General features: G+C 44.5%; 1 protein-coding gene across 11 annotated transcripts in view; it reads right to left on the bottom strand.

The window, feature by feature from the left end:
- The window catches only part of AKAP13 (A-kinase anchoring protein 13), a 219,017-nt gene that overhangs the window by 52,935 nt on the left and 139,446 nt on the right, over positions 1-26,636 (bottom strand). For 8 of the 11 annotated variants that reach the window (XM_054585240.1, XM_054585250.1, XM_054585258.1 and 5 more), the window contains 7 exons: positions 20,827-20,902; positions 15,821-15,957; positions 11,031-11,401; positions 8,884-8,937; positions 5,053-5,118; positions 3,061-3,253; positions 515-623 (listed from right to left, as the gene is read on the bottom strand). In XM_054585240.1, coding sequence (XP_054441215.1) covers positions 515-623; positions 3,061-3,253; positions 5,053-5,118; positions 8,884-8,937; positions 11,031-11,401; positions 15,821-15,957; positions 20,827-20,902 — 1,006 coding nt within the window. The remainder of the gene's footprint in view (positions 1-514; positions 624-3,060; positions 3,254-5,052; positions 5,119-8,883; positions 8,938-11,030; positions 11,402-15,820; positions 15,958-20,826; positions 20,903-26,636) is intronic. The other 3 variants (XM_054585270.1, XM_054585295.1, XM_054585265.1) reach the window with 2 other exon arrangements.

Here is a 26,636-nt window from a genome sequence, read left to right as displayed (position 1 = left end):
CAATGCAAAAAAGGGTGGTTTCCCAAAGAAACAAGCTGCCTTTCTGTGACAAATATTTGCATCCGATACAAATATATTTCTGAGTATCTTTCGTTTGCACATGCCCTGTGTTTATGGCCGGACTCTATAAAACCTCAGAGCCAGTGGACCCTGAACTTGCACGCAGTGGCAGTAAAGTTTCTGATGGAAGCCCCTTAACCAGACTCACTTAACCAAAATGCAGCATCTCAGTCTTTCTTTGTCCTTCGTGGACTTGACATTTTTGAAGAGCTCAGAAAACTAACACTGGTTAAAATCTGGATAATTGCTCTGTGGTAAAACAAGAGATGTAAGAGCATGATGTCTGTTAACATTTGGGGACCCCAGGTGAATACATGGTGATTCTTTGTATTGTTTTTGCAACTAATCCTAAAGTCTAAAATTATTGCAAAATAAAGTTCTTAAGGTGAGAAAATTGACAGAAAAAGGGTTAAAAATAAGTAAGACTTAATTTTTTACAAAAGTGTATACTCACTGTCCAATCCAGGATGGCTGATTGTCATTAATGAGACGGATTTTGTCAATGTAGAAGACATGGCTGATGTATAGTAATTGCATCCCTGTTGTTTAGATCTGTGACATGTCTGTGAAGTAAAAAAAGTGAAGAACAGGTTCTGAGTACATGCTCTTATATTCCCAAGAAGCACAAACTTTACATTCCAGCTCGAGCGGGAACAAGGCAGCACCCAGGCCTGCCAGCACAGGCTGCAAGCAGACGGCCTTGGACTGAAGTCCACCCCTGCCACCAAATGGCTGCTCAACTGCAGAGAATTTGCTCGGCTTTTCTGGGCTTTGGTTTTCTCACCGGTAAGCTGGGGGTAACCAGAGTATCCATCCTTTACAGCGGTTTCGTATCCCCAACATGACCTAATCATGCTTTCCAACTTAGTTAAGTGCTTAATTAACATCTGTTGAATGCATAACCAGATAAAAAAATACTTTCCCTTGTGGACGTAGAGGAATAATATTCTGATCTTAAAGAGTTGGAAACAGAGATCCAAGTAAAAAGTTGTTCAAGCTCACAAGCAAAGCAGCCCTATATCTGGAAAGAAACCTAAATCCCTTCCACTTCCTCTTCTAAGATTAGACTGCTCGCTCCTCTACACTGAGGGTGACTGCAATTTGATAACCTCACTCCCCAGTAAATTCACAGGGGCTTCACGGCCCTGTAATCCAACCAACTGCAGCAGGTCCTGCAACGACACTCCTTAAACAGAGTCACGCAGTGTTTACCAGCACATTTCTGTTGTTTTGAGAGCCCATTCTAATTGTTAACGAACTCTAATTATGATAAATCCCTTCCCTTCACAGTTGGCTAAAATCTGCCCCTTTCTAACTTGCACATGTTGAAAGGGAAGCAATGAAAATCTGTTACTAGCATAAACTCGACTGGACTGCACTGAAGACCTCTGATTATTTAGAGCTTGTTTCCTGTGTAACCATGGAGTCTGAGGCACAGTTGCTATGTTTCCAATACAACTGCGAGGTCTAAAAATGACCTCAGGGAAAGGCAGAGATTTTCAACAGGAAGTTGGCTGCAGGCAACTTGTCCAGATCACAGATACAAGCAGTTTAAATCCCTGCTCTGAGGCTGCACATGGGATAAAAAACTACAGGTTAACAGAGTTCCAGAAAGGGGAGGCACAGCAAAATTCCTTTAGGCCTTCAGTTTGAGTTTTTTAAGTAAATTTTATTGATTATGGTATTACAGTTGTCCTGGTTTTTTCCTCCCGTTATCCCCTCCCCCCTTAGTTCATGTCCTTGAGTCGTACATGTAAGTTCTTTGGCTTTTCCAAGCCTATGCTATTCTTTTCATTAGGCCTTCACAGGACCTTAAGTGATACACTCATTGCTAAGGTGATCTGCTAGTGCTACATGTATATTTGGTCACGCTATGTAGTAGGATGTAATAAAAATTAAATTTCTACATAAAACCTCAGTCACCTATTCAAAGTGCAGGCTGTTTAACATTTGTGTTTGCTTGTCTAACTAGAAATGTTTTGGGGTCGGGGGAGGTGGAAGAGGGTATGGGAGGCACACGGTGATGGAAGGGGGCTTGGCCTGGGGAGGCGAACACACAATACAATATACAGATGATGCGCCACTGGACTGTACACTTGAAACTTTTATAATTAACCCGTGTCATTCCAACAAATTCCATAAAAAAGAAAAAAAAAAAAAAAGAAATGTTTCACTATAGTTCTACCCAAAACTCCAGTCACATACTCAAACACAGGCGGTTAACTTTTTGTTTGTTCAGTTAGAACTGTTTCATTTGGATCTGAATCCTGGAATCCTCTCAGAAGATAATTCAAAGTCTCCTTTGTCCCAGAGAGGAAGAAAGAGGACTGAGGGGTTCTCAGCTCACACGCTCCCCGAGGGACTGTCAGAAGGGGTAGGTGACAGGGAGGGGGTGAGACGGTGCGACCCTAGCAAAGGCCACGCGCTTGGGTAGACAAGGAAACCCATGCCCTTCAAGAGAGGGTGTTCAACACAGTGACAGTGGAGGACACTGAGGGGGCCTTCGGGGGTAAGAAGGCGGCAGGGGATGTAGATGCTCTCGCGAGACTTTTGGCAGTGACAGGAAGGAGAGAAACAATGGTCCTTCCCTAGACACGGTGATGAGATAAAGAATGAGGAACTTTTTCACAGGAAGGAGAAACTGGGACATGGGTCTGAAAATTGGGAAATTTAATGATGGTATGTAACACACCTCAAGACTCATTTTACTGTTGGGGTGGTGAAAGAAGTCCTCAGAAAGGATTAAAAAACTCAATGAAATATCCTTGATACTTTTATAACTTAAAAAGAAGTTGCTTTGACAGAGTATTTAAATCTATGCTAATTAATCATATTCTTTAGTGAGTATTAAGTGCTAACGACTTACTTTGTGCTAGACTGAGAAGATTATGTAATGGGTAAGTAATCATAGCTGCTAGGCTCGTATTGACACGAGGACATATTTAGGGAAATAAAATCAAGGTTTTCCAAAGTAGCTACATGTACACATTTCAGCCTTACCTGCTGAACAAACATCCCATGCTCTCTCTGGTCTGCCTCCAGGTCCTCTTCTGAAAGGGACACCAAAGAGTCGCCCCGCTCCTCCCCACTGAAAGGGCGCCTCAGCTCTTTCGTGCTGGCAGAGCTGACTTCCAGGGATGAAGACGGCTTGTTTCCGACACCATCTCCCCCTGCCAAGCCTTCTAGGCTGAAACTGAACACAGAGCATGAAAGTTAGTTCATTCTATTCTGAGTCCCGGAAAGAAAGGAGGATATGAAACCCCGTGAGCGGTATCGCTCTTGCACATCTGCAATTTCTCCCTCACCTCGCAGGGCCCGCACAAAGGAGCACCACCTACCTTTCCCCTCACAGGTCTCGGTGCGCTCAGAAAGAAGGCTGCACGCAGACTTTCTTATGTCCTTCAACCTGCTCAAATGCTGAACCATCTAAGGTCACTTTTTCGTATTTTTCCCCAATATTATCATATAGACAGATCCTATGATCTTATTGATCTTTTCTTTACATGTTTTCCCCTGATTTTTGCTGAAATCTAACTCTTCTAATGCCAAATAATTACATGGCATGGAGAAAATACAAACGTGAGTAACTTTCAGATGGCAAACGGGGAGACTCAGACATGCCCCCGCATCCATTAAGTGGACCTTTATAACTAAGTTCAACCACAGTTTAGTTGAGCTTTCTGACTTCACAGCTATGCAGCCCCCCAGAAAACCCAAGTGTTACTTAGGAGCATCACCATCAGTGCACACCTGCCCGGACAAGTGCTTGACAGATTTCCTGAGAACGGTTAGTTGCAGACAGGCCCGCAGGACACCTCAAAGAATAAAAGCTGAAAAGCTACTAAGTCTAAGAGTTTAAATTTTTTGTTCTGATATATTGGCAAAGGGGGGGGGGAGACAAACTTAGGGTTTAGTATCTAAAATGGGATCCCTGGAATAAAGAATTTTGTGGTTTTCAGAGTAAAAAGCACTTTCTATAAGCAGGTGGCTACAGATAGATGTTAGCATCTGTCGTTTTGAGGGTTCCCAGGCAGAAAAACTTACATCTGCTAAAACCACAGGGGAAGCTTCTTCCAAATAAGCAAGATATCAAAATACAGCTGTAGCTGACCACGTCCTCACTTACAAACAGCCAAATTTTATCTGAAGGGATACTGAAGCTATTTAGTTACTTCTGCTCAAACTGTACAGTTAATTGCTACAAATAATTCACAAATACCAGTCTAGAAAGGCTTGTATTTGTGTTTTTTTTAATTTCACAAACTGCTATAAATTAAAACCATATTAAACAATGTTGTTGTTGTTTTTTAAATTTCAATATGACAACAGAAATCATGACTACCTACAGGTAATGTCTCTGTAAAAATCATTTTAATACCAGGGGTAAGAAAAAAGGCTAATGAAGAAGAAATTTAGTTTTCTACCATGAATGATTTGTTAAAGCCTCAGAAAACCAGATCTATGCTTATCACAAAACTTAATCCTAGAAATGTTTTAGTAATGAAATCTGGCTGCTGAGTAGAAGAAGAAACATGAAATGGAGAGTTTGTGAATTTGGATTCTAAAGCGACTGGTGATTTGGTGGCACCTAAGAAATAAGTGCATCTTACGAGCTGCTTTGCTTCTGTGAATGTTTTCCTCAGGGCGTGGGAATTCCCAGGTTCTGGGAATCAGGGAAGACCAAAACAAAGAGAGGAGCAGTCTAGCGCACCACGGAGGCCTGGACACCAATGTGCAGAAAACGCCCCATCTACAGCCACCTGGGACACACAGGATGCATCAGGGTCCATATACCACCCGACCTCTCAGCTGCACCCCTCCAACTGGGTCAGCGACGCCAACAACAGAGGCAACAGGACAGTGCGCTCACACACAAAGCAGCCCGCCGCCATATGCAATCCAGCCACAGAGAAGCCAGCTCCAAGCCGAAAGCCCACGTGCCCTACTGCGGGCCTTCCCCCTTGGGCAGCTGGACACAGAACAATACCATACCTTCTGTAATTAAAGTCAGCACTCAGGGCAGCAGAGTATTGCACACCAGAGGGACACCAGCTCATACTGGGGATGACATCAACGACAGAAATAGAAATGGAGGGAGAAAAGAGGAAACAGGGACGGGGTTATTGGGTTTAAAAAGAAAGGGCACAGTTAGAGACAGATGGATTTATATGAACATCAAAAAACTAGAAATGCAGCACTGATTTACAAAAAGGCAAGAACAAATACCATGGAATCTTAAAATCGTTCTACTGCTGTTTATCTACACAATGTGCTAGGAATGACTATGTAAGCTCTGAATGGGGTAACAAATCCAACCTGAAACCCAGTTCCTTCCGGAGAACCTGCACCAAGCGCCCCGCCGACTCGTGGCTGCCTCTGCAGCACCCACCCAGAAGTGTCGGCCTCCACGATCGGGGACAACCTCTCCGTGTACCTCCCACTCCCACACCTCCCTGACCACGGCATGTCTACATCGTAACTACAGTGAACAATGACACACTTCATGGTGGCCGCAGGCTCGCTGAGTCATCAGGGTTTGTCATGTGTTTCCAGTAAGGAACCATCTAAGCCAGACAATTCATAAATGTCTCTAAGGACAATACCCAGTGACGACTCACATCCATTCACATCCATCCTCAAACACTACTCTCAAGGCTTTCATGCGAAAAATACAGCATTTAACAATGGTCACATTTCCTTGTATTTTAATGATAACAAAGGGATTTGTTTTCTTTTTAAAAAAATTCTGTCATACTCAGAAATTTGTCTTTTTAATTTTCAAACAAAAATTTAAAAATCCATTTGTTCATCTACTTCCTTGACTATCTGTCTCAGCACTGATATTTATTCTCCAGCAGCAGGTACAGAAAATTCCGGGTTGGAAAAGCTACGTAAATACAAACAGCCAAAAAGTAACCAATTCACAGTATCAGTTACTCTACAAGGGGAACTGCATCAATAGGCCCCGGGATGCTTGATTAAGAAAGGCTACGCTTCAGAAATACATTGCTACAATCTGGGCCTTCAAGTCCTAACTAAAGGGCCTTTGCTTCCAGAAGGCGGAGAGCAGTAACACCACAGCTCCCTCTTAACGGCAGAGCGGGGAGGCCCAGGGAACAGTCAAAGCCCCGCCCATCTTCCCTGCAGCAGTGTCCCCCTTATCCGTAGTCGTGTGTCCCCCTTATCCGTAGTTTTGTTTCCTAAGGGTTCAGTTACCCACGGTCTAAAAACATTAAATGGAAAATTCCGGAAATGTTTTACAGTATGCGCCTCAGTCGTGGGGAGACGTCTCCCACCGCCCCACTCTGCCCATCACACTCCGAGGGGAATCGTCCTTCTGTCCAGCTTCCACCCTGTGCTCAGCCCCTGCCCATTAGTCAACCCCGCAGTAGCCGACTCGGTCACTGTAGGCTGACTGTGCAGGCATCGCACTGTTTGCGTTCACGTTACCCTGATTTTACTTAACAATGGCTTCAAGGCCATTCACGTAACTTCCGTTACAGTATACTGTCGTCATGGTTCTATTTTATTATTAGTTATTGTTAGTCTCTTAATGTGTCTAATTTATAAATTAACCTTTATCATAAGTTTTATATACGGGGAGGGAAAAAAACCACCAGTGTATATAGGGTTTGGTCCTATCCATGATTTTAGGCATCCACAGGGCATCGGTTCCAAGATCCCCCCGTGGATAAGGGAGCACCTACTACACAGTTAATACGGTTTTTTGGTTGACAAGCAAGGGTTTTTGAGAGAGGGGAGAAGACAAGGAAAATGGTGGGAGAATAAACGTAAAAGCTACCCAAATGACTCTCCTTAAAGTAAATCTTTAATATCAACTTAAAATATTTTAAATTGTAGAAAATTTTAAATCAGATTAAATTAACAGTATACAAGCTCCCAAGCAAAGGTGCAGAAAGTAGAAGTACACCACTGAGGCACTCTAGTCTGGAAAGGGAGGCCAGGCTGACTTGTGAGTAGAAGTAAGCCTTGATATAATTTACAAGCAAGCACACAGAAGACTCACACATCCATTCGTTAAAATTATTAACTTAGCCCTGGCCGGTGCGGCTCAGTTGGTTGGGTGTCGTCCCACAGACAAAAGGTCGATGGTTCGATTCCCGGTCAGGGCGCATGGCTGGGTTGCAGGTCTGGCTCCTCCCCGGTTGGGGGATGGGCAAGATCAATGTTTCTCTCCTCTCTTTCTCCCTACCTTCCCCTCTCTCTAAATAAATAAAATCTTCAAAAAATTAAATTAAATTTTAACTTAACTATACATCTCCAAACTGTTGATAAAAATGCATATTATACCTAAATAACCCAACTTCTTATTAAAAACAGAATGTGGTTAATCAGGTGCTGAACACACACTGTCAAGTTATAAATTATATATAGAATTCTGTTATATTAAAAAACACTCCTACTGATTTAAACATCCCTTTCCTCTCAAAAATACGTGGGGGACTGGGACGAAATGTAAAGTGAAGGGCACGCAGAGCGACAGGGGGGCATGCAGGGGGGCGGCTGCTCTTCCAAGAGCCCAGGGAGCTGCGGGTGGTCCAGCAGCAGCAGCAGGAAACTTCTTCCACAATTGAGTGTATTTCTGAGAGTATCCTACTGTCCCCGGTTCCTCAGCTCGTGGGGGAGGAGGGGTCCCATTTCGTGGCTCTTTGGCTTTGTTTTCAAATTGAGGAAGTTCTAGATTAAAAAAACAAACAAACAAAAAAAAACCTCTCCTCCACCACTTTTTGATACTTGTTGGAATGTCTGAATTTTACTAGTGGAGACTTAATACCAAATTTGTAGGGTGTGCCTCCTCTTCTCCCTACGGAACAGGATTACGGGTGAAACTGTCCCTGGAGGGGCCAGGACAGCTGCGTCTATAGGCTGGCTCGGCCTGCGTCCAGCCACTCACCATCTTCCAGGGTCTATAAGTGCATGGTTTCAATAGGTTCATATAAAACAGCTTCGGTGGAGAGCCAGGCACTTAACTCTGGAATTAAAGGAAGCAGCCCCTTCAAAGGCACAATGGAAAAGATCACTACTCACTGGCTTCTCAACAAACACCTTCAGCTAATGTTAAAAATACCTCTTCCTAAGGGTCTCCTAATATGAGAAGCTAACAGTGCTCGAACAATCATTTTTGGATTTGTAAATGTTTTTCCAGGCAATGGTAGAAAAGGTCACTGAAGACTCCTGCACAAAAAAAACAGAGCTTGGCCTTTGAAAAATTTAAAGCAAATCAGTCTTTTTAAGTAGAAATGACTTTCCAGCTTATCGCTCATTTTTAGCTTCAAAATTTTACCTAAGAAAAAACAGTGCCGGCACTGGGCAGCGACACGGCCTGAGAGGCCAGCCGACGCCCCTGGCTTTCAGGGGCGACTGCATCAGCCACGGAAAGGACACGACCAGTGGCCCAGGAATAAAGGCCTTCAGCACATCGTCTTAAAGAACGGGCGGGAAACATTTCAAGGCCTGTGTGCAAAGCGCACAAGTATTCCTGCTGCTTCTGCACCCCACTTTTTCTGGGAAAGCAAGACAAAGTCCTCCCTCGGGCCCATTATAAAGGCACAACATAAACATTTCTTCCGGCTCTTCTGGAGAAAGCTGGGGAGACCCTGTCATCAAAACCTCCAATTCAAGAAACCATTTCACAGGGAATGGACAGTCAGCAACTAAGTACTTATATTTTATTTGCTTGAAGCAGATGTACCATTATTTGAGAACAGCTGTTTAATCATGGAATAAGCAGAATAATGAGATGCTTGTTAGTATATGCTCAGAGGCAACATGGTTAGTCCAACAAGTTAGTGAACTCTGTACCTTCTCCTATGAATGGGAGGTCTCCTGACAACATCCCCAAGAACTCGCATTGAACTGAAAATGAATGGTGGAAGAGGTCAGTGTCCAGGTGAAACAAAATGGATACAAACGCATGAAACATGCAGACATCACACTGGGGAGAGACACAATCCCCAAAGAGAAATAGTACAGTTAATCAGATGGCAAGGAACCAGGTTTTCTAAATTATAAAAGTAAAAGGATAAGGAGAAAGGAAGGCCATCCAAAACTTTTAAAGAGTTTTCTTAATGCTTGAAATTTCAGCTGACACCATATGCAGGTAACACTTAAGAATTAGACAGACTAAGGGATAGCTGACTCTCCATCCATTGTCCCCAGAGGCCTTACGGCAGTGGTGCTGGGTAATCCTTAGAGCTGAACCCCAGCAGGAGCCGCCATGACAGTGACGCGCTGAAAATGTAAGTAACTTAGATGATAGGGTTCCAGTCTTAGTTCGGTCACAAGAGCACTGTGTAATCCTGGGCAAATCATTTAATCTGAACTTCAATTTCCTCATCTGAGCCAAATGACCCATAAAACCCCATCTGGCTCTGAAATGAAGGTCATGGCAAAGGGGTCCATAGTGGGTTAAAAGAAAAATGGCTGATAGAGAAAATAAACCCTTGTTTCTTGACAGCGTTACTATCTAAGATAAGAATGCCCTGCTGCAAGGATCATTCCCCATATCTTTATTGTGTCCATTGGTGTGAATGCTTTAAAAAAAAAAAAAATTCCAGCATGAACAAAGCTGAAAATAAAAAGCTTTTAGAAATTGCTTTTTAAATAATCTAGGTAGTCCAATGCAAACAAAAACTACCCAGCAGATAAAGCAAGGCCTTCTTTTTAAGGCAAGTATTCCGGACTCCACCTGACAGTAAGTAATAAATATGGAATCACAGAGGGTACTTGACTAGGAGATCGGAAACCAGGATCTGACTGACTTTGGGCAGGAGAGACAGACTATGTGCCCCAGTCCCACCTGCAAAAATGGGGGTGATACTGCCTGGCTCAGGCACATGAGAAAACGTGTTGTTAAAGGAGTCTGAAAAGAGGAGCAAATGAGGAAAATGGAAGGTATTCCTCTGAGCTCCATGAAGGCAGGAACATTGTCTCATTCACCTCTGCGTATCCAGAACACAGAAATGTCTGACATGTGGAAGATGCATGATGTATATTGGTTGAATAAAAGAATAAGTAGTATCATCAAGTTACATGTACTTATAACTATGAAATCGGAACCAAAATACTATGAGGAGGTCAACAATTTTTTTTAAAGAAGAACAGTAATTGCTTCAGTGATGCTGTTTATGTGAAGTGTTTTAGAACAACTGTCAGCCTCCCCCACGCGCTCCCTCTGCCATGAAGAAAGGGCTCTGGAGTAAGCACACCTTTGTGCGCACAGCAGGCATCATGGTGCTTGTTCTTCAGAGCGAAAACCAGGTGCTTGAATTCACCTGGACAAGCCAATGGCCAGGAACCAATCCCACCTCTCTTCCTACAGACCGCCTCCCAACTGAAGGTCGGAAGGTCTACGGCTGGGTCATGCCCACCAAAGCCCCCAAACACTGGATGACACATGGAAAAGCACCAATAACTGAATGACGTGCCATGACTCTGGTAATGTTGAGGGTATGCTCATAATCCAGACTTTGTCAAAACTTTCTGCATTAGAAAGAGAGGGCAATTCCTGTGAAGCACTTTCAAAACCTAGATGTGTTCAACTATAAGATTTCATGTTTATTTTTTAATTTAAAACTGTCACAGCATTCCTTCCAATATTTTGTAATCTATGAATTCCATTAACAAACCTAGCCTGAATACATGTTGCCGTTTATTAAACAATTTCTATGTGACTGACATATTTCACTTGTAATATTTATTACAAATACTCTGAAAGGCGGGTATTTTACAGATGAGAAAATTAAAGCTCAGAGGGGTCCAATAGTTTGCCCAAGGATGTCTACGCAGACAGGTCTAAAGCTTCAACAGGGTCTTTCCTGGTCCCAAAGGCTATTCTGCTCTTCTATACCACAGTGCTTCCTCAAATCTGTTACCAACGATAACCCCAAATCAGACACTTCTCAAGAGCAAGCAGACAGACAGACTAAACACACAGCCTGGCATCTCACCTCCGGTGGTTCATTTCTCCATCACTGGCTGCGTTCTTGCCAGGACCCCAGCTGTGCCTCCGGAAAGGGGACAGGGAGCGCATAGAGCTCCGCAGCACAGAGCAGCTCGCGGGCACCTCGGTGATGCTGTCCATCTCCTCCTCTTCCATCTCACCCACGCCCGCGGGCTCACTCTCACTCTCCCGGCCCTCGGCTCCCGCCCCGGGGCTGTGGAAGCCATCGCGGGGCGGCTGGTCTCTGGACCTGCTCACACTCGGCAGCTGGGGGAGGGACACATCACTGCCATGGGACGAATGTCGGTCCAGGGAAGCCGTGTCATCGGTGGAAGAACTGGATCCAGTGATGTCACAGACGGACTGCTCCTCCTCGGGCTGCCGTGGGGAGAAAGAACAGCCGTTGGAAAGCGGGACCAGGAGGGAGCCTCTGTTATTCCTGACTGGGCGGCGGCTAGAAGTGCACTGACTTTCATTTTCTTACAGAGGGAAAAAAATCTAATACAGGTCAGTGCTTTCAGTCAATGCCACCAACTGAAATGAAGGGAATTACACTTGGGCCACCGGCTGTAACACTAGCTGTGTGTGTCCACACACACCTGACCCTGGGTACACAGCCGGCGGAGATAACGTGGCTACCTTGAAGGGACACCTGCACTCCCATGTTCATAGCATTCTTCACAGCAGCCAAGATATGGAAACATCCTAAGTATGCGTCTACAGACGACTAGATTAAGGAACTGTTAGCCTTAAGAAAAGAAGGAAATCCTGCCACTTGCAATAAAATGGATGGACCTGGCAGGCATCGTGCCAAGCGAAATAAGCCAGACACAGAAAGACAAAGGCTCTAAGATCTTACCTGTATGTGGAATCTAAAAGTGTCAAAAATCATAGTAACAGAGAGTAGAAGGGTGGCTGGAGGGCGGGGGAAACGGGGCAACGTCAAAGGGAACAAACTTTCAGTTATGAGATGAGTAAGTTCTGGAGACATAATGCACAGCACAGAGACTACAGTTAGTAACAGTGTTGTGAACTTGCAATCTCCTGGGAGCCAGTCTCAAGTGTTCTCACCACACACACAAAAAGGGCCATCAGGCGAAGTGACAGGCGGGTGGGCTGGCCTGATTGTGGCGATCGTTTCTCATTGCACACGTACACGAACACAGCACATTGTACACCTTATGTGTACGATTTTTATTTGTCAATTATAATTCAGTAAAGCTGCAGGGAAAGTCATCAAATGGTTCCCTTGAAACTCTCCATTTCATTGTGTGTAAATTTTACAAAAAAACAAAAATCCTACAAACATAATGAATTTTAAGTGTTTAGGGATGAAGTGTATTCATACCTGTAACATATTTGAAATGCATCAAAGAAGTCAGATAGATTGGTGGGTAGAAAGAAGGATGTATAACTGCGTATCTACGCAGTTATAATAAAGCAAACAGAGCAAGAAGTTAGTTGTAGAATCTAGGTGGAGGGTGTTCACTGCACAATTCTAACCTTTCTGTGTGTTTCAGAATTTACTGAAAAAAATGTTGGGGGAGGGTGAGCGCCGAATAAAAGGCCAGATTGGTTTTCTTAGCCAGAGTGACCCTGTATAGATACATATGTATACAGAGAGGTGTAAACATTATATACACACAAATATAATACAGCTATCACGCCTGAAGGAATCATGCTTACTATTGGCAAAATACTTGTTTTTAAATTTTCATTCATTTATTCATCAAATATTTATAAACTGTTATCTGTGATTATTCGCAGAAGGCACACGTGCCTTGGAAAATAACAGCTCATGTTTTCAATGCCTACTATGTGCCAATCGCTTAAGTGCAATATTTCTGTAAGAATCTCAAGTGTCTGATAGCAAGCATTATCTCTGTTTTACAGTTCTGAAATTTTAATACTACTATATAATTTTAATACGAGTGCATAAGTGATTATTTTATTTTGGATTTGAAAGTGTACTTTTATCCCCCAAAGGTTAAAAGTGAAAAGGTAAATTTTTGGCTTGGTGATCAAGCAGCTGAGAGCAAACCATAGCATGAAAGAAAAGATACTCCTTTCAAGTTCAACATCTTAGAAAGGAGTTCCTTTGATTTTCCTAATCGACCGTGGATACGTCTTATAACTTGGAGGAAAAAAAATAACAAGGCGAAAGGGCTTTATTTTCTCTTTGGGAAAAGAGGCAGCACCTTTTAGTATTTTCTATGGGCTTCAATTAGCCTTTTGGATGCCAGGGTGGGCCAGGTCGTGTATTTTATGATCATACTTTCTTACTGTGAAGAGAATCTCAGGATCTCTTTTCATTTTAAAAACAAAATCTAAATGGTATGCGCTGAGATCTTACAAACCAGCCCATATCCATAAGAATAAACATGAAGCTCATAAGACTCACCAAAAACTCATAGTATTTACCAGGACACAGACTGAATGGAAACACCAGGTTAAGGCAAAAAGCTCGGGACCAATATTGCAGGCTGTTGTAAAGGGGCCTCTGGAGAGCCAGTCACAGCCATGGCTGCAGGAAGTGGCCTCCCGCACCACCCGTGGCTCACATTAAAGGGAGTCTGCCGCAACGGCTTTCCTACAGACTGCACCTCAGAGAAGGGAGAAGAGGCTGGCGCCAGGGTCGAAACCTGGGGGCAGTCCGACGTTGCGCAGCACACGCGTGGAAGACCACCAAGAAAGGCTTCTAGGGAAGCTGCTGATGGCACGTCTGCCACTGCTAGGCTTCTCTATGCCACTGGCTATAAAGCGGTGTGTCGGGAGATCGAAAGCAAAACAATAGCGAATGAACAGATATCCTCAGGAGTACAAGGAGGATGACAACACCCTCCTTACAGGGTTGCCGGGAGCACAAACGAGATGACACATGTCGAAAATCCAGTTCAGTGCCTGCTATATAGGAAGTGCTTTGTAAACATCAGTCTGTCTCTCCTTTTCCTTTCATGTGTAAACCCTTGGTTATAATAATGCTAGAGAAAACATTTACTGCGTCACCAACCTCAGGAGAGGGGAACCAGTAAGAGGAGAGCCGCCGGGCCCACCTCGAGAGGCTGGCAGAGCATCTGGGTGACTGCACATTGAGGTGAGGGTGCACCACCGGGCTGGTTTCCCACAGCAGGCCGGTGCCAGATGTAGGTAAGACTTAATCTGGGGAGTCAAAATTGTCTCTAGGCATCCTGAAGGGAAGAAAAAAACTGCTAAATCTATCACTGGCCACTGATATGAACAATCTCATAAATGCCTTTGGCGGTTTGAAAAAGCAGGTGAAATACAGCAGATTCTGTTCCTGCAGAGCTGGGAAGATCATTCCTATTTGTGGGCGGAAATAATGGCCGCTGCGCAGAGAGGATAACACCCAGAGACAAGGCTCTGTGCACGCGCTCAGGAGGCAGCAAGCGTTTCTTAATGAAGACTTTTTCACTTCTAAAAAGCTTTTTACTATGAAAATTTTCAGGCATGCAGAAATGTTTAACGAAAGTTTATGTGCGTATCCATGACACCAATGATTCAAACCTAAAGCTGGCACTTACAGATGTTATCTAATCTATTTATCGCAGACAAAAAACTGATTACTTTCAGGGCCGAATATCTCCAGAACGGCATTCCCCTAGGGGTGGTGGTGGTGGGGGGAGATTTTAGAAGCCCTTACAATGAAAACCTCAAAATCACAGTGGTAATCACCAAGTTCTGTTACTTAAAAAAAAAAAAAAAAAAAAAAAAAAATCCTATTGGTGTCCCTCTTCCTAAATAACTTCAGAGAAGGATCCAGCTTCCCAGTGCATGGATTTTTCACTTTGCAGAATCCCTGGAGTCAACAAGGCCACAGTCTGCTATGAGTAATGGTGACAGGCATCCTGAAGCTCCATAATCTTTCCAAGGATTTCCAGGAGATAATGAGCACAAGGAAAAGGAACAAGGTGGAGAAGGGCCAGAGAAGGTCAGATGGACACAGGAGCCACTGGGACGAAAAAGTGTTTGAAGGTGCGTTTACAGAGACTTACATACCAGTGAACCCAGAACGCTAAGCCTCCACTCTTCTCTCATGACTTTGCGACGCAGCACCATCACGTGGTCCTTGGAACCTTCCACGTAACCATGCACTAACACAACGGCTCCCACAGCCGCCGCAATGCGCCTGCCTCTTCCCCCTCCTACTAAGACACCCACTTGTGGCAGAGAACTGAGTACCGCTGCTGACCCTGCTGTGGGAAAGCCGGCGAGTTTTCTCAGGAAACAAAGCAGAACTCGCTGTAAGTAGGTACAAACATGAGCAAACCGCCCCCATCTCCTAGCCTCTACAGGGGCCTCAAATTATACAAAAAACACAAGGTGATTCATGTGGATGTGCTTGGCTTATTCACCGGCGAGAAAGCTGGGGCTCCCGAGCAGAGATCTAGAAAGTTCCAATTAAGAAGCGTGACATCACCAAGCTCAACAGAGAGCTTCACGCCTAAACACATTAATCAGAAATGACTCTGTGGTTAGTTTATACACATGACATCATACAGTCTGAGCTGTGGTCCTTCCTGCCCACTGAAAGGCACTCATTGTCATCTGATTTAATTCACTTCCATTTCTTTAGTCTTCAGTGTGAGTGGCAAAACTTGAGTGTAACCAGCCATGATTCTGCAGAAAATAAAGGCCAAGGCCTGTGTCTACACCCTGGAAACTGGAGCGTCCGTCTCTGGAGGGAGCACTGGCACTTCTCTAAGATCACGTACGCACCGGAGAGAAGCCCGGTATGGCTGGTGGGGTCACGGCTCCCGGCAGAGTGACACACGCTACCTTAGAGAAGACGATGTTGTCCACTTCTTCACTGGGCGAGTGGAAGAGGTCAGAATCACTCCCAGATTCTCTTTTAAGGACGCCTTGTTTGGGGGCGCACTCCCTGCCCAGCCCGACATCCAGGAAGTTCTCACATTCTGAAAAAGAAAATTAATTCAACAAATACTTAAAAAAAAAAAAAAACAACAATCTCTTCATTCCAGCAAGCAACCTTTTAAATCTACTAACCAACCTCCCTCCCTCACCCCTTCTGATATGAAGAAGCTGTACAGGATACAAATCAAATTAGCAGCTTTCCACTCTGGAGCTCTAAGGCGAGGCTGATACAGTTACTACACAACCACCATGGGTGTGTCAGGTAAAAGACAGGTACAGAAAGATCAATGATTTAGAACCATGATTCCATTTATATTTAGGTATTTAAATGGTAATCTTCTCCTCCTGGTAGTCAGAAAATTTTATTTCTTTGGGTACCAAAACCAGAAACTATATGATAGGGTTTATGGCCAATTTGTTTTGAGCTGTTTCTGGAAACCTGTTACTTTATCAAAATACTGAGATAAAAGACAGAGGGGAAGCACATCTAATGAACACATCAGGACGTTAAACTCCGGTTCGAAGGAGTAAGGACAGAAATAGAATTACTTGATTTCTTGTATCGGAATACCCCTGACAGCAGGGAATGACATGCTGAAGGAGGAAATGTGTCATCTAAATTCTGTTCCCAGTTCAGCGACTAGGACAGGGACTGCCGTCCCGGATGGAGGGGGCTCTGACAGAAACATTAGACTGGGGCGTCCAGGAATTCTATAGGTTTAATATACTGAAATCAGAAAGGTATTCCACCCATTCTCTCCGAGGAACTTTGTAAACAAAGGGACAAGTGACCTGGCAGCAACAGAGGTAAAATCACTTGTACATGATGAACCCAAAAACCCAAAGAAACTCAACAGCAGGTCGAGATCAAACCCCTTCAAGAAGTTTAGAAAAGTGAAACATCTCCAGCTGAGGAGCATTCCTGTGTGTGATTTGGACGTGTGTGCACGTTTACCGAATGTGTATGTGCTACTATGTGATGCGGGGCAAGGGAGGTCACTGGCAAACAGAAAACCCTCATCATTTCAGGCTCCGTTACAGACCCAAACCCAAAGTGAGGAAAGGTCTGCGGCCATGTGACAGCGGAACTGCACCCATAGGGCTGTGTCTGCTCCCAGAGAGCCCTTAAATTAAAACTCAAACAGAAGTGCATGCATGGGAATGAGGGCACAGTGGTGGGAACACGAAACACGGTTCACCTACTGCTACAGGAGCAGGAAGGAGATGTGTCCAAGGAGCTGCTGCTCCCCCGACAGAACAAAGCGCACAGGCCGGAGGGCGCAGGGCGTCACTATAACCGGGCTGCTGGGCTGGCTGAGCCTCATAAATAACAAGTGTTCTGTCACCAGAGGGTTTGCAGCAAAGGCTCAATGGCTGTGTCAAGAGATTTCTGAAAAGGAGGGGAAGTGAAGCTGGGACTACATTACCCCCAGTGTCTCTCTCCATTCTTGGTGGGCCCACTAGGACAGTAAGTGTGTGCGTGCTCACATGCACGCTGCAACAAGGAGAAGGGGACGCTGTTCCTACCTAAATTAAGTAGTAACTGATCATTAGGAAAACTATTTGCTCTGGATTAGCCAGGAATCTCAGAGGAAGACCAAAGAGGCACTGCACTGGGATAGGTCATGAATCGCCTGTCAACAGCGGCACCTTTTCTGCTAGTTAGGCATTTGACTATGTGCTCAGGAATGTCCAAAAGAGAGGGGTTTAGTGTGTGTGTGTTGGGGGGGAGGTTTACAATCTGCAGTGGAAATGAACACAGTAAGAGACAATTTCAGCACAGAAGTACACAGAGGATGCCATGGGAAGTGAGGCTGGGCCCACGGATCGATCTGAAATGCTTCAGACAAAGAAAAAAAAAGGCCTTCGTTCAGTCTAGTCTTGGTGTCTGGACGGTTTCTGAGCGCGCCCTCAGTGGGAGCAGCCCTACCTCTACCAACCTGGAGACCGCGGGCACCCGGGGGGTCCTCCCCACGCCCATTTCCTCGTACGCGCCGCCTCAGGCGGGGCTGCTGCGTGTGATCCTTTTACTTCTTCCACACTTGGAAAAATCAAAAGCTCCGCTCCGCGGCTGAGGGGAAAACAGGGCGCTGGCCAAGGACAGAAAGGGCTGTCGCGGCAACTGCACCACGGCCTGGCAGTCCAGCTGGCAGGCTCACAGACCACGTCCAAATTCCGACGGGAAAACACACCAGCTCGAAACATTCGGATGGAAAAACCACAGGGAAGATCCAGACCCTGCCCTCGCAGGAAGGCCTCACCCAGAAAAGAGATCCAAGCGCCACAGGGCCCACCGACCAAGTGTGGGGAAGGGTCTGCCGTGTAACGGAATGCTGACTGTGGGGACAGGGAGGAGCAGGGGATCACGGAAACCAGGAAAAGGGTGAAGCGAAGGACTTTAAACCCTTGTGAAACCCACAAAGGGAGGAGGGAGGCGAAAGGCAAAGCTAACCTACAGGCCAGCCCACGCGTGTTGGTAAGTTTTCAAAACTAATAAAAATCTTTCCTTTCTTCCTGATGAATAAAAGAGAGCGGCATATGAAGGTATAAAGAATAGGTGTTGGCTTCAAACTTAGGCTGACGTGACTTAAATCCAGGTCTGATACCTATTAGCAGAAAGATCCTAGGCAAGAAGTCATTTAACCCCCTAGGTCTCCACTTCCATACCAGTGACGTGAGAGGATGAGTAGTACCTCCCTGGAACAGTCGCAGTGACAGTTAGAAATGATTTATGCAGACAGAAGCCAGAACTGGCCCCTCAGCATGCAGCAGGCGTGCGAGAAACACGCCTAACGAAGCTGAGGCTCCATTAACCTCTGACGTACGATTCCACGCACATCTGGTAAGGACAGTGCCTTGAGGTGTGCCAGGACTGTTTTATGGCCCATATAAAAATGTCAGTAACTTCTGTGTCCTCAGCTATTAGATTTTTAACAGCTAGCAAAACGTGTACTTTTAAAGATGCTATCTAGTCATTTAGGTATAATATTATAGGTACGCAAACAAATTATAGTTGGGGAAGGGTAGGAATATACCAGCAAAACTCACTGGGCTTTGCTGAACCATGCTAATCATAATGAAATCTTGTATTTCTTTATCCAAATTTTAAAAACATACAAAGCAATTTTAAAAGACATTCTTTCATTTGGCCTAACACTTTTGCTGACCTGAGCTGTATTCAAGAAGTAAAAGAAGAAAACCTGCCCAGAATTCACAAAAAACAATGCCTGAAGTAAAAAACAAAAACAAAAACTCACATCTGAGGTTCAGAAGCATAATCCAGATATTTGACTTTGTTATGTGGAGGTTTAGAAAGAATCGCTCTAAAAACGCCAAAGGGTTGGGCATACGGAAGGATCAACAGAAGTCAAGATTATGTCCTGGGGAAAGTTTCAGGGGCTCAGAAATTCACTTCTTTAATGAGTAAAATAAACTGCAATGCGTGGAAAAACACCCTGTGAGCATCCACATTGTGAGGCAATCTCATTCAACCTTGCCTGGGTGGCTGGGAGTAACTACACTTTGAGAAAAAGCCCCAGACAGCTTAAGGAATAAAAAATAAGTAGATACTTTTAAGCAAAAAGTTCCAGGGGGCTGGAAAGGGGAAGTTTCAGTTAAATCTGTGAACAGAGCCAATCGTAATCTGCGGAGACCCTAAACACTTACTGCGGCTATTAGTATCCTTTTACCACTTTCTCCAGGGGTGGCAAAGGTAGAGAAAAACATGTTTCACACTTGTTTCCAGCACTTCCCACGGAGTGAACTCAAAGAGCTCAGAATCAGTAAGAAACCGCTCTGGAGAGAGACAATTTGAAGTTCGTCTTTCAATTTAATACTGCAGCACATTCACAGCTAAGCTATTTCCAGAAAGACCAGAAAAGAACTTTCTCAGTAATTTTAAAGCAGTTAAAATCTAGGAAGGGAAACAAGTTTTTGGGGGGCTATATTGGACTTCAGAGGCCAGAATGTAAACAGACAGTGTTCACAAGGCAGCCGCAGAGACAGGCATGGGACTTGCAGTTGATCACTGTGGTTTTCAGGCAACATTCCCCATCACCCGCCCTCCCGTGAGAAAAGCTTTGGAGATGAGAGACAACAGAGCCAGGAGACAGGAGGGAACATGACTTCGTCACAGTGAATTAGTGACTAAGCCTGGTAGGCAGCTGGGACACCTACCCGACCACCAGCCACGTGCTGTGTTACGACTAAGCAAGGTCTTGAGAGCATTTTACCCTCCTCTGTTGTTCCTAGGGCCTTGTGGGTACTTAGGGAAAGACGCAATTCCTGACACTCCTTCCAGAGTTTATGGTCCTTACTGGCTGGCTGCACAGGAGAGGAACCAAAGGAGCTTTGAAGGAATTTGTGGCCCAGGCCACACCCCCAGCCCCCCAGAAGTCTAGCTCACGGCGTTCCTGCGATCCTGACTGCGGTCCCTGCACTGCGCGCTGCAGCCCCGTACGCCGCAGCTATACCTTTGTATCTCCTGATCCCCTGACCTTTCCGCTCAAACCCGCCCTCACCGCCCAACCCTGTCGAGAATACTTCCAGTGTGCAGCCAAAATTGGGAGCCACTAGTTCTTAACAGTACGTATTTATAGTTTTACCAGATTAAGACCATTTTACCATATGTGCACACACAAACGCCTTCACAGATGAATTAATAGGTCAGCGCTCCTTGTGAGGACTTCCTACTAATTTAGGTAACTACACGTGCTCACCGTCAATTGTGAGACCAAGTGCCTACGAACCCAACCCACAGACACCCATTCCTCTGGTGGATCGCACACCAGGCTAAGACAAGACAGCTCCCGGAGTCCAACAGCCTCGTATTAGAGTGAGACTGCAGCCCTAGACCATGAACATCCTGCACCCGGGTGCCTGGGCAAACTGGAAGCTGGAAACCTGCTCACCTGGGCCCCGCGTGGGAGTCAAGAGGGGTGGCGCATCCGGACACGGCTCTATCGCGCACCAGCTTTCTCGGTTTATCTGAAGAAAAAGAGAAACCGGCTGAGTGTCAGACAGTGAAATGACAGGGGGTGATCTCCCAGCCACGGCACGTGTAGCTACTATACCATCACTCCTGTCTTTTTCTTTAAAACTTTATTGAAAAGTGGGTAAAATTATTTTAAGAAAAAATACTTTTTCGCAATACAATTAAGGCGGCTGGCAATTAATGCTTTTAGGAGACTTTTGATAACATTTAGGCATATAAAAGTAATTTTTATTACATTTAACATATTTTTAGAAGTTATCATTAGAGATTTTTAACAGTCTTCTCTCAGTAATTGATAGAACAAGTAGACACAAAGTCAGTAAGGACATAGAAAACTTGAAAAATATTACCAACCAATTTGATCTAACAAACACAAATAGAACAGTTTACCCAACAATAATGGAATACACATTCTTTTCAAGTGCACATGAAAGAGAGACCATATTCTGTCGCATAAAATGAGCCTCAAATTTGAGGGTTAAAAGCATATAAAGCATCCTCTTCAGCTTAAACAGTGCTAATTTTTTAGAAATCAAAACCAAAAAGATATCTGGAAAAAGAGCCAAATATTTAAATTAAAAAAAACAAAACAAAACCCTAACAATTCCATGACCGAAGAAGAAATCTTAAGGAAACATTAGATATTAGTTAAATATTAGAAAATATTTTTGAACTGAAAAAAATTAAACATTATCATTAAATTTGAGATAAGGCTAAAACAGTGCTTAAAGCAAAATTTATAATATTAAATACCTGTATTAGAAAAAAAGATCTGAAAGCAATAGTATCAATTACCATGTTAAGCAACCAGAGCCCTGACCAGTGTGGCTCGGTTGGCTGGGCGCCATCCCACAAAGCCAAAGATCACTGGTTCAATCCCATGTCAGCGCTCATGCCTGGGGTGCGGGTTTGGTCCCCAGTCAGGCCATGTACGAGACAGGCAACCAATGGATGCTTTTCTGTCCCTCTCTTTCTCCCTCCCTTCTCTCTCTAAAAATAAATTTAAAAAAAAAAAAAAAAAAAACAACCAGAAAAGGGAACAAATTAACCAGCAGCAGACAGGGCTAAAAAAACAACAAAGAGCAGAAATGAATGCAATGGAAAACAGAGAAACAGTAAAATCATAAAATCAAAAGGTGGTTTCCTTGAAAAGATCAATGATATCAGTAAAACTCTAGCTAGACTGACCAAGAACAAAAGATACAAATTACCAGTATCAGAAATTAAAGGGGGACATTATTAAAGATCCCATAGGCACTGAAAAGGTAACAGGAACATCAGGAACAACTTGACCACATATCATTCTAACCCAATTTAGAGGCCTTTTCCTTAGATGCTTCGGAAAGGCATAAAAAGCCCAGAGACGTATACACTGAGGGGAGAAAAAGAAGGGTCCTGAGTACGGAAGTGGTAACACACCTGCCCTCAGGTTAGTCTTCTTCCCAACAGACCCGTAACACTGAGGTTTCTACATTGATGAAGAAGCTGGTTCTTTGTACCATCAACACGCATCTTAGCCAGCTCTGAGACCAGGCTTGGCTAAACATTCTGACTGCCCAGTTAGGAAGAAATAATAGTGCTGAGGCCGCTGATAAGTTGAGTTTTAAGAGGAAAACAGAAATGGTAAGTATGAGCCCCTCTATCCAGATTTTGCCCTGATGGGAGTCTTTGAGCTATTAGGCAAACACAGGATTGGCAAACGACTGGAGGGTTAATAGAGAGAATAGTTCAAGATGATTCACAAATTTTGTGTAGCAAGTAGCTCAAAATGAGGAAAACAGAAACTCTGCCATTAAATATCCACATCTTTTGGAGGGATAAGTTACCAAAATAGGCTTTCTGGCTCTGACCACATTCATGAATTTTTAGCCAAAAAACGAAGTTAGTCTTTTGTTCACAGTACCTCTGTGACAAGTAGTTCATGGACCCCACAGGTATTCAACATTGCCAGCTACACTGCATGTGCCACATGGGACAAGAGAAGCTGCCTCAGAAGGAACGCCAGCCCCCTCCCCCGCCCCTGCCCCAATATCATTTTTCATTCCCTGGGACCCCTTGTGATTCTATAAACCACACCCACGTTGTGTTCCCATCAGTCTGAAAATAGAGTTGTACATAGTTGCAGCGCAGAGGGATCTGCCTTTTGTTTTTGGCAGTGTTTCTGCTCCTGTTTATATCCGAACATCCTAATAATACAGCTCATGGTTACACCCAGCCTTCCCAGCCATTGCCCGTATTTACTTCCTCCGCAACTGTCTCAGGGGATCCAGCCAGAGTTCCAAGGCAGAACAAAAGGAAGCAAAAACCCACCATCCGGACACGAAAGCCAACATTTGAGTCAAAGTCATTTCAGAGAATCAGGCTGTAACTGAGCACACAGTGTGGCTGTCTTCAGTCCTCAGCCTCCTTATCTTTGGATACAATGTGGAAGTCTCTAAGAGCAAGCAAACTTTTCCAAGATGTATCTCTCTCTGGAAATTAGCAATGAAGTTCAAGACTAGCTACTCCTTCTGCTCTTTAGGGAATGAGGTCACGTGGCCTGGCCTGCCCAAACTTCCTGAATTAGGGGGACAGGCGTGGGCGTGGGGGTGGTCCTCCTCTGTAAATGCTTCCCTTTTGTGCACAGAAAAACATGGTTGCAAATCTTTTAACCACTAAATCTGATACTCTGAATTACTAGCTACAAAATATGCTCTGAACAAGTCATGAGTAACATGAGGAACCAAGAACCCCAAATGATAAAGAAACGGCCCCTGGACCGTAAAATCAGTTTAAATCAGCAGTTAATCCTAGATTCTGACCCTTTTCTTTTCGGCATACTAGTTTTACCAAGTTTCTGAGCCTTGCTATTCCTCTTGTGTTGAGAATGCTCTCAGCAACTCTTACTGTGAGTCACCTAATGCATTCGGCGAGAGCTCTTCTCACTCACCAGCTTGGGGGGGTCAATCCTGGCTCACTGAAGGGTGCGGAGGGAAGCAGGCTGACAAAATGCTTCCATATCCCATTTGAGCATGTGATTCATCATTACCAACCACTTACTATGCTAAGAGCCAAAGGCCATACATACAATGCATTAGGAGAGGGTAACCAAGTCAGACAGCGAGGAAGAGGAATGTCTGTGTGTGCACTTGGGGGATGGAGGGGTGGGCGACAAGGAGCGTGATCAACTTATGTGTTCTTCCTTAGAAAAAATATCAGAAAGGAGGCGAGATGTGGGGGCTGTTGAGGGTTGATAATGTGAAGCAAGAGCTGATCTGAAGATAAAGACCAATGTATGTGGCCTCAGGAAAATCTTAAGGCCCGGATGCAGGACGCTGCCATGAAATTAGACGTACAGACCTGACAAAGGGAACCCATCAGAATGCAGAACAAGCCACAAAACTGTGGGTACATACCACATGACAGGGATTTCGAAGCTGACCTTCAGTGGGTTAGCAGGATGCCAGTGGGAGGGGCCGGGGTTGTCAACGTGGAATACCGAAGCGACAGGTTCAAAACCTCAATCCTGTGAGTACTGCCAGGCTTCCCCGCTGTGATCCTATATCACCCTCATCAGCACATTGAACACAGTTTCTACTACTGCATGATGTTTCTGAATCCAGACATACAAATCTTAAAAGAGCAACTCATTCAATTCACAAATACTCATTGAGTATTAAATATGAAGTAGGGACCTTGCGCTGAGAGCTTAGACATATTTAGTGAGCGTGTGAAAAAATTACAAACTCTTTAGTATAAAAAGCAAACTTCTACCAATCAAAGAAGAGTGAGAACATATACATGAGAACTGAAGTGGCAAATATATCCAATACTATTAGTCTGGAAAGACACTGATTAAAGATACTGAAATTCAAAATGAAAAGATAATAGGAGAAAACTTGTGAATAATTTTTAAAAAAGAATTGTAGGGAAAACCCGCTACACATTGTGCGACAAACTGAAATTTTAAGAGACTGTGCACCTGTCCAAAGTTTTAGAGAAGAAATTCCTTCACTGAGAAAGTGATTAACTTCTAAGGCTTTTTCATAAACATAAAAAGTCTAAGATAGAGAAAAAATACACTTGTATGTATAATAAAAACGGATATACATATTAAAGCACTAAAAGGAAGTGGTCAACTCAAAGAAAAGGTCTAGGACAGCAAGAAAATACATGGACTTTGAAAACGATCAGATCTGGGGCTGCAGCCTATCAGCTACTACGTCAGAGCTACGGAAACTGCTGACTATCACAGCCTACTTTTCCATCTGTAAAATGAGCCTGGGAATGTACTTTGACGCCTGTATCTCATGTCCATCCACTTCTCCACACTTCAGACCACAAAACCATTTACTCATGCCTGGACGACCATAATGGCAGCCTAACGGATTCCCACGCTGCCAGAGGGGTCCCGTATAAACATAAACCGAGGAGTAGTGTGTCCAGACAAAGCCAACTCCTCGCCCTGGCTGTGGACACTCTGCTTTTCTAGGTCCCATCTCTGCATCCAGCCTTCTCTTCTCCTCCCCATTTGCTCAAGACGCGCCGTCCCAGTGGCTCGGTCAGCTCGTTCCTACCTCAGGGCCTTGCCTTTGCTGCTGTTCTTTCCCTTGGGAGGGCGGGCACATTCTTATCCTCTAGAGATCAGTATTTTTAAATGTCAGCACTTGAGAAAGATTTTATCTAAAATAGGTCTTCCCGTTATTTCCTGTACAGCTCGCTGCTTATTTCTCTCCAACCACTTACAGTAAAGTGTACTTTATTTCTCTATTTATTGCCTGTCCTTAAGTGATAGGAAGATTTTAAAGAACCACGGGTCCCCTGGACTGAGCACTATGCCCGACATCAGCGAGGTCATTAATAAGGATTCAATACTGGAAATGGTGGTTTTCTGGACTCCTTGGGTATACTTATTTGTAAAAAAAAAAGCCTGTTGTCCGAGGAGTGAGGTTTTCTCTACTGAAAATTGTTTATTATGTAGTAGGCTGTTTGGAACAAACAAAGATTCATCTAAAAAAAAAAAATGAATTACATCCTCCATGAGCCGTGGCCTTGTGAGAAAGATCACATCTTTGTCGCTCAGGTGGTCTCCACACCTCGCCATGGTCCACAGAGCCCTCACGCTCTTCACGTGAAAAGAGGGCACAGCTGCCGCCCGAAGGTCCCAGGCGAGGCGCGATCCGGCTCTGCCCCTCTGAAGGCTTTCCCACCCCGGCAGGCACGGCGTGCTGCGCACTGCGGCGTTTATAAATGTATGCTGTTCCTCGTGATACCTGGACTGAGATTTTGTCTCCCCTCCCTCTTTTCCTTTTCCTCCAGACACGTAAAATCATAGTCAAGCTTAGAAAGGTCCTAAAAGCGTGGCTCTCCTACTATATGAGGACAAACATTTCAGAACAGTGTTATTTCAAAACGGATATCCCATTTCAGAGGAACTAAAATGAATACTATCTTGGAAGGAGTTCGAAATGCCAAGTTGCCAACCGCTCTCAGGTGAGGCCAGGCAAGGCAAACCACCATCTGATTAGTGATGACAGAGGGACAATGACACCACTTCCCCACAAATCCCAGCTCCTGGGCCAGGCCCTTCATCCAACGTGCTATTCTCTGGCTCTTGGGTCCAGCCTTCGGGGCCCATTTTTTGGCCTCAGGGGCCAACGACAAACTTTAGGGAATCTCAAGTAATACACAGACCTGATAAAGCAGAACAGCAGTTCCACCACTGCGTGGACCGGGGCAACGCACCGC

The sequence above is a fragment of the Pteronotus mesoamericanus genome, unplaced genomic scaffold, assembly GCF_021234165.1.
Source record: "Pteronotus mesoamericanus isolate MK-2021 breed Mesoamerican mustached bat unplaced genomic scaffold, CSHL_Meso_final contig_1205, whole genome shotgun sequence".
NCBI lineage: Eukaryota > Metazoa > Chordata > Mammalia > Chiroptera > Mormoopidae > Pteronotus > Pteronotus mesoamericanus.
Note: the sequence above shows the minus strand (reverse complement) of the source record. Positions and strands in the feature narration are given on the sequence as shown.